The following is an 8987-nucleotide window of genomic DNA, read 5'->3' as shown; positions in this document are numbered from 1 at the left end:
CGCGGAGCACAGGCTCCGGACGCGCAGGCCCAGCGGCCATGGCCCACGGGCCCAGCCACTCCGCGGCACGTGGGATCCCCCCGGACCGGGGCACGAACCCGCGCTCCCCGCATCGGCAGGCAGACTCCCAACCACTGCGCCACCAGGGAAGCCCCACATCTGCTTTTTAAGTCTTCACAATTTAAGTAAGTTAGGGAAGGCATACAAAATGGTTAATGAATATGCTACGTCTAATACTTGAACAATCTTCAATCACGTGCCTTCCAAATCACAGCTCTAATTAGATTCATAATTACACTTTGTTGAACTCTGCACCCACACCTCTGAATTCTGTTTATTTCTTAGTCAAAGAAAATTCTGCTAGAAATCTAGGACCAGGATTAGATAGAATTACAATTATCCATTCCCAGGAGAAATGGAGGAGGTGTTTGCCCTTAAAGACCTCTAATTCTCAGATTCTCTGCCCAATACAAATCACTTAATAGTCTACACTGACATTTCAAAGCTTGCGAAAGGGAGTGTTGTATAGCCCTGGACTTCATTCTGGTTCTTTCCTACAAGCAGAGAACAAGATAAAAAAAAGGGCCCCTCGAGCTTAAAGAGGTACCTAATTAGAGACATACATACCTAACGTCTACTCCCAATTAATGACACAAATGATTCTGGGAAGTGAATTAGGACTATTGCTTTGATTAAAAGGACGACACTACAAAGTGTTTGTCTTTTATCCTTATCTCTAATTTAAATAATTTATAATAGATAATGGCTAATTTTAACTTTTGAGAATAAACATTTAGTCTGCATAAAAGATACTTTTTATAAAGTAACCACCTTATATAGTTTCTCTTTTAAAAAACACTTTTGATATACTTCTGATGACCCTAAACATTTGTGCTACAGATGCCACAGCTGCATTTTCAGAGACCGACTCAGGAACCACTGAAATATTAGATATCCTTTTGCTGGCAACACATAAGAGTGCTTATTCAGTCAATTCAAAGTTGTGCTAAACTACTGGTTCTCAGATTTCACCTTGCCTCAGAATCACGTGGAAGGCTCCTTAAAATTCAGAATACCCAGACCACTCCCAGAGTTTCTGATTCAGCAGGTCTGGCCCGGGCCTGAGAACCTGCATTTCTAACATGTTTCCAGGTGCTGCTGGTGTAGGGATCACACTGTGAGAACTACTGCTTCAACCCACTAATTTCGATGTTATTTCAAGAGAAATGAAAGCTTAGAATCCAGAGCCCATGTAGTACTCACTAAACTCTCTCCCAGGCTCTGCCCCAGGGATCATCCGTGAGAAAATCCTTTATTGCAGCAGTAGCACCCAGGCAGCTAAAGAGTCCTTAACACTACTTGCTTAGCATTTTGGTTTTGCTGGGCAAGGATGTGGCATGTTTCCTATTTCTCACCAGAAGGGCTGCGATCTCCTATGTGCCCCCAGATGCCCTGGATCTGTAACCCTCCAGGGCAGGACCTGTGCCTCTGGGGGATCAAAAACCACAGCTACATGTCCCTACCCAGAAGGTCTATCTCATCCAGGAGGAAGTCCATGTCCTCCCGTCTGACTTGAGGGCTGATCAGCACCTGCCGGAAGAAGTTGACCTTCCCCCGGTGGGGCTGGTAGCCCAGCATGAGGCTCCCCTTCTTCATCATCCGCTCCTTAATGGCCGGGGCCACCTGCATGGGAGAGGAGGGAGGCGGTGAAAGACCAGAACACTGAGGCATCATGATTGCATTGTACCCAGTCACTGGCTACTCACAGGGCAGCCACTGGTGTGGATGCCATTCTCACACACACAAAGTTGACATTAATAATAATCACCTGCTGAGAACTTATGGCATATGAGTACTGATTCAAGCGCCTTAGACAGATGAATTCACTTAATCTTCACAATAACTCCACAAGGGAGATATTATTAATATACCCTTTCCAGATGAGGAAATTGAGGTGCACAGAGATTAGATAAATAGCCTGAGGTCCTGCATTTGGCAAGTGGGAGAGCTGAGATTTAAAAGCAGGCAGTCTCACCCAAGCCCATGCTCAGAAACTTAAATCACGATGCAGTGATGCCACATTAAAATCAAACCAGGTGTTTGTTCTCAGGGGTCACAGTCTCAAAAGTGTCAAATGTTACGTTCCCAAATTTGTTGGAACTAAAAAATACTCCAGTTCAGGCAACTCGAATAAAGAAGATTAGTCAGAAATGGATAAAAAGCACACAAAATAACAGCCATGCTGTGACAGTCTACCAAAGAAAACACTAAAACAGGTACTATGTGCAGTTATATTTTGCAGACTATCAGTTCATTAGTTTATTAATAGAACATATTGGTTTGTTAACAGGAAATATAACCACTGTGTCACTTATTAAGAGGCGTACAGTTGGTAATAAAATTAGTAAGTCCATATTTTAAGGATTTCTGGTGAACACGGGAAGAATGGGCCCTGAGAGTCCAAGTGCAGACATTTTTCTAATTTTCCACTTCCATTTTCATTTTAACTCTTTCACAGTTGCTGAGCATGTCCTCAGTGAATATGGGCAAAGAGAACAGAACGAGTGTCTGTCCTCTCCTGTCAGGAAGAGGAGACTTAGCTAGTCCAGAAAGGAGAAACGCATACTTAAATAAAACCAGGCACAACGTGGTATAAGATGCCTTAGATGAGGGGCATAAATCTTGGTTCCCAGGAGCCCTTCTCAGAGTGTGACCACCGCACACCACTCTGGTTTGAAACACATCTATGATTTGTCAGATACTCTTCTCTAAACACAAGCCAAAGTACTTCACCCAGCTCTCAACAAAATGATCTATTCCAAGCTTACGGGAGGATCAGTGCCTCAGACCTCTGGAGGTATATGTTGGACTCAACCAGAACCTTCTTAAGCGATGTCCAAGGGTCATTTTAGCTAAATACTTTTTTCATCATGTGCTCATTTTAGAACTTAAATCCTGTAAAACATGAACTATTACTGTGCTTACAACAGCAAAAACGAAGACTTACTCAGCACAGTCACACTGTCATTCTAGTGAAGGACTGGACGTCTCTCACAGTAAAAGGAACATAAGGCTTCCCTGGTGGCGCAGTGGTTGGGAGTCCGCCTGCCGATGCAGGGGACACGGGTTCCTGCCCCGGTCCGGGAAGATCCCACATGCCGCGGAGCGGCTGGACCCGTGAGCCATGGCCGCTGAGCCTGCGCGTCCGGAGCCTGTGCTCCGCAACGGGAGAGGCTGCAGGGGGGGGAGGGCCCCGGACCCCGGAAAAAAAAAAAAAAAGGAAAAAAAAAAAAAAAGGAAAAAAAAAAAAAAAGGAAAAAAAAAAAAAAAGGAAAAAAAAAAAAAAAGGAAAAAAAAAAAAAAAGGAAAAAAAAAAAAAAAGGAAAAAAAAAAAAAAAGGAAAAAAAAAAAAAAAGGAAAAAAAAAAAAAAAAAAAAAAGGAACATAAAAAGAAAATATAAAAGCTTTAATGAAAAATAAATGTAGAAAAAGAAGATGAAGTCAGAGGTCAAGTTACTGAAAAAATAAGAGACCATCAGGTTCTATAAATGTCTGGGAATGTGTCACAAATTTTATTCTGAGCTTTTTAGATTAGGAAAACAGGGTTAAATCAACACCACCTCCATTCTCTTTGCAAAACTTAGTGACAAAGTCCAGTGGACACTAAAGCTGGAAGCTGGTAGGTAACTCTGTGTATGCTTATGCATGTCCATTTGAAACCCTTCAATTTGTATGCTCTTAGCATCAGTTTTCTTCCAAAGCTGTCTATGCAAGTACCATTTCTTCTTAGAATTATAAAATCTAGTGAAATAATACTAAGCAAAGGAAAAGTTAAAAGGAGAGTGTTTTCCACAAAAACTAAATTGAATCCTTTGGAAAGACCAGATAAAGGAGGCGAGGGGCTGCCAGAATTTACTGCCATCAAGCTAGGTGTGATGGGAGAGCTGTAAAAGCTGTAAAACAGTCTTGAGAGTCCAGACCAAATCTGCCCACAGGTGGCTGCCTAGGTGCTGAGCACGTTTTCCATTGAAAGAAACCTGAGCTGGAAAGGACAGATGATTCCTGAAGAGTATAGTTTATGTAAGAACCATAGACACCCTCAGAACATCAGAACTCTGCTCAAGAAAAGACTCATTTGCTCTTGGAGATCCTTACTTGATGGGAAAAAAAAAAACCTTTCCATCAAAAGATGGGAAAATTAAAATGCACATAGATGTGTTTTAAGTTAAAATATTTAAGTTACATATGCATCACATATTTTTCTAGGATTATTTGCTTTAACTTGATCAATCCTCATCCCCTTAGGTAGGTGGGCTTCTAGTGCATATGTGGGTATGAATGCGTGTGTATGTGCATGTGTGTATGTATGCACGTGTGGATGTGTATGTATGTGCATGTGTGTGTACATGTGTTTGTGTGGTGTGTACGTATGTGCATGTGTGGGTGTATGTGTGCATGTGTGTGCACAATCACATGTAATTTAAACTTCTAACCCCCCATTTGTCATTTACTGCTTTTAAAATCCTCCTAGTCACAGGGCAATGCAGAACTGTGGGCTGACTTAGGCTCATGACAAAGGTACATTTATTTTTAATTCCAAGAGCGAGTGGGCTCTTGCATGTAACCTGTAGGTGTGAGAGTAGGTATGAGAAGGCATGGCCCACAGTGCCCATGCTAATCAATGCCAGGAAGATCTGGTCCATGTGGGGCAAATGTCTACCCAGGAGAGTCACAGACTATCAATTTTAGAGCTTACAGCTTGTGGTTCTGTAGACTTTTTTTAAAATAAAAATTCCCTTCATATTTATCTCCATTTTCCTCTAGGTAGTACCCAGGGTTTAATCCACTCTGGCTTATAGCAAATTTTAAATTTAAAACAGGCATGTTCTTGGCTCAAACCTAATTTGCATTATCTATTCCTATTTATTTTTCCTCTATTTTTCTTTCCCAAATGATAATTTATGCCTTACCTTTGGAGAGCAGTAGAATTTTGATTCCAGCTCCTAATGTGGCTCACAGGAGGCGCTTATCAAAATGAATGTCAGGTTTGCATTTCTTGTTAGCAAACCAAAAACATGTCCTAATGTGAGCAAGAAAGATAAAACTAAGAGGCACTCAGATGTGTTAATATAAAGATATTTTTGATCGTTAAATTCTTGGTCTTTGTAAGGCATAAAAATTTGCTTCCATGGGCAGAACACCTGGCATCTGAACCAAACTTCTAAGCTAAATTTTGTCACTGACTTTCAAAAATTATAAAGAAATGACTAAATATCTGTGCGATTCAGAGAACCAGCTAAGTAAGGGTTTGGCAGTACAACACACATCTTATTTTCATACCCATGAATATAAGCTTAATTCCTAGAGGTAATTAATTACTCCTGGCCAAGAGGGGAAAACCTCCTTTGTTTAAATACTTCATGGGGAAAGCAAGCTGTAAGCAACACCAACATCATTCATTAAATCTGCCACAAATTATAATTGTAGTAGTAGCGGTTGTTGTTATTGTTAATATTTTACCAACTCTTTAACATTTGCAACGTGCTTTTCGTGTCTCTGATTCTCATAATGTTCTCGTGGTTAGCCAGCTTGTCACCTTTGCACATTTAAAAAAAAAAAAAAAAAAAAAAAAAAAAAAAAAAAAAAAAAAAAAAAATCAACCACTTCCTATTTATAAAGCTTCAGGCATAATCCAATTCTTGGCAACTAGGATATTCTCTTTTGCTGATCACAGCAGAGAAACAGTCCTAATCCGACAAGATGGAATACTCACAAGGGAAAGAAAATATGCGCAAACTAAATGTAAATATCTGAATATCGCCCCTAAAGGGAGCACACAAGGAGGAAAGCAATTTAGCAGGAGTGAGATTGCTTTCCAGCTCTCAATTATTTTACTCCTGGTTTTTCCCCCAAATTGTAAATCAAATTCTTTTCTCCTGCCTCAGTGCTCTGGTCCCTGCATCTCTAGTGGAGGAAGATTCTGACATTTCTGTTTGGTTGCACAGGAACTTAATCGACACATTTCTGTAGGGTGGCTGTTTCCCCCCTTAAATTATGTTTCAGCAATGATTTAGTCATTTAAACAGAATGTTGTTGCCACACCCCTGCTGCATAAACAGCATTTGGTATTTAAAAGTTGCTTAAACCCAAGGAAAAGAAAAAAACAACTCTCTCATTCTGGCCAAGTACAGTAATTTGGTAACAGATAACTGACCAGATGTCACCAGAGCCTTTTATTAAAATAAAATCGTCATGTCTGTACAATGACATTTCTTCTTAAAAATGTGTAACTTATTTAATGTTAAACAACACATTTTTTTTCAATATATAAAGTGTTTCTCAAACTCTCTGTAAGGAAGTTTATTTTTTCCAGTCCATTACATACTTTTGTGAAATACAATAAAAGTGAATAACTAAATGAAAATTAATTACTAAATTAAAATGAAATAAAAAAGACATAAAAACAAGGTCCTACTGTATGGCACAGGAACTATATTCAATATCCTGTGATAAACCATAATGGAAAAGAATATGTGTGTGTGTGTGTATAACTGAGTCACTTTGCTGTATAGCAGAAATTTAAAAAACATTGTAAATCAACTATACTTCAATAAAATTAATTTTAAAAAATTTTTAAAAAGTAAGAAGGTAAAAGGAAGACATAATAAGTACAAGCTAAATTAGTGTTTGTTTTTTAAATCAACAGTAAACTTACTGTTGTTATAAAAGCTTCTGAACAGTAACCCTGGGTTCCCATGTTTTTCTTATGGCAGACACCCAGTTCATGGATCTGCAGGGTGCTGGAGACCACATTTTGAGGATTGCTGCTCTGTTTTAACTCCCTTGTCTCCTTGGGGGGTGTATATAATTTTAGTTATGAATGTTGGTGTTATTTTTCATACTTACTTCTGCATATTGGCATAATCTCCATACCATTTTGAATCGTGTTTTTGTTTCTCACTAAACCACTGTGCCATAGTTTACCTAAACATGTCCCACTTGTTAAGTCTTGGGACTGCTTCCAATGGCACTTCAGTGAAACCATGAACCCAATCATGAAAACTCTAAATCAGTTCTTCGAAGTCTAGTTCAGAGACTATAAATGTCTCAAAATCTCCTAGACATTAGGATCTTTATACAACTTTTCCTATCAGATGCTCTAAGGGTGAAATAGTCACATTTTCACCTGCAAAATATGGGGCAGCACAACACCCAGCATGACTGAGAAGATAAGCCCGTAATTAAAGGAAGTGATCCTTTTAAGCAAATATGAGGGGCAAAGACTACATACACTTCTACTGTGACTCTAGATAGCAGAATCATTCAGAGCTTCTAATAAACCCAGCAAGATCTGTGTTTTGCTAAATTCTCCCCTAAACTGATGTTCTTCAAACTCCAGATTTTAGAGCTGTTTTCTCAATTTCAATTTAATTAAATCTTCATTCTATAATCTCTAAGGAAGCAAAGATTTTTTAAGGAGTAGGAGGCTAAACTCATAATAATTTGCACATCTTGTGGGTAGAGCATGGAGTGTGCAGGCAGACTAATAAACTGAAGAATAAATTAGAGTTTTATTGTAATTAATAAAACTTTTTCTAAGATTATTTTGCCTAAAGGAGAGTTAGTTGCATCAAATGCAGAAAATTATCTACAATATTTTTTCTCTCTATAAAAGTCACTTGAAAGAGTTTTTAATTTCCTTATATTTACACTGAACTTCATACATCTTTGGCACCTTCTGTATTTCCCAGAACAGAGTTTATAGCCATACCAAAGCTACTCATTGCAATACATGGTTAAGCAAATAAACACTGAGAAAGCCATATAGTGGGGGCTGATTCAGCTGCTATGTTGAATGTTATTTGCTCTAGCTCTAGTTTGGTAAGCTTTTTCTTTTTCTGTAAAATGCCAGACAGTAAATATTTTAGGCTTTGTAAGTCATGCAAGCTCTGCTGCAAATACTCAACTATGCCACTGTAGCATGAGAGCAGCCCTAGACAATATATAAACAAATGAGCATGGCTATTTAGGGACAATGAAATTTAATATTCAATATCATATGATTTTCACATGTCACAAAATATTAACTGCTTTTCGTTATTTTTCAACCTCTTAAAAATATTAAGCCCATTTGTAGCTCCTAGGCTGTACATAAATAGGTGATAAGCTAGATTTGGCTTCAGACATAATTTACTAACTCCCTGGTCAAAATGGAAAAAAATACATTACGATATATAAAATCTACCCCTTAGAAGGGAAAAGTGCATGAATATTAGGTTCACTGGGCTTCTTTCAGAAACTCTGAATTGGGCCAGGAAATGAAAAAGTTCTTCCTGTCTCTTCTTCTCCAGCAGAGCATGAAACCAGAGCCACAGATGGGTGGGCAGGGTTGCCACAGTGGATTTCTTCCAGAATAATTATTCTTGAACCATCACAACAAGTAGCTTGCTTTATATTTGTCTTCCCAAATAATCTGGGTTCCAAATAAGCCCCATCTTCCATGTTAACTTGAGCTGGGTTCTTCTGAGTAGTATATTAAAATCTAGCTCATGAAAAGAGTTGGCAGGAAATGTCCACGCTTGGTACCTGGCACCCAACACAAAACTCTTTCTGAGACTTATAACAAGGTATGTAACTCCTTTCCCCATTTGAGTCATTTTTTTTTTGTACAGTTTGGGGACATCTCAGATTTTCTGAGCCCAGATAGAGATGCAATGCTGATCAAGGTGAGGGCCAGAATTCAGGGCATGAATAGCAGCAACGGCCAGAATTTAAATAGAAGAATTCCAGTCCAAGAGAAGAATTAGCAAGACTAAACCAGTCAGAGAACTTAAGTGGGCTTTCCAGGGGCTTTCCTTCTTCTGAGAAAAGTGAAGACCAGCACAGTGACAATCTAGGAAGCAAACGGGGCTTTCCCGGTGCATATAAGCTGAAGACCAATCAATCATCAGAGAAAAGCTACCCTGGAGAGATTCCCCAGGCATTCC

General features: G+C 39.1%; 1 protein-coding gene across 1 annotated transcript in view; it reads right to left on the bottom strand.

Moving 5' to 3' along the window:
• Nucleotides 1-1488: 1488 nt before the first annotated feature.
• The window catches only part of GADL1 (glutamate decarboxylase like 1), a 148114-nt gene continuing 140615 nt past the window's right edge, over nt 1489-8987 (bottom strand). The window contains exon 14 of the mRNA XM_007455935.1: nt 1489-1683. Coding sequence (XP_007455997.1) covers nt 1510-1683 — 174 coding nt within the window. The 3' untranslated portion in view covers nt 1489-1509. The remainder of the gene's footprint in view (nt 1684-8987) is intronic.

This window comes from Lipotes vexillifer, unplaced genomic scaffold (assembly GCF_000442215.2).
Source record: "Lipotes vexillifer unplaced genomic scaffold, Lipotes_vexillifer_v1.1 scaffold1221, whole genome shotgun sequence".
Taxonomy (NCBI): Eukaryota; Metazoa; Chordata; class Mammalia; order Artiodactyla; family Lipotidae; genus Lipotes; species Lipotes vexillifer.
The sequence above is the reverse complement of the archived record's forward strand: the minus strand, read 5'-3'. Positions and strand labels throughout refer to the sequence as shown.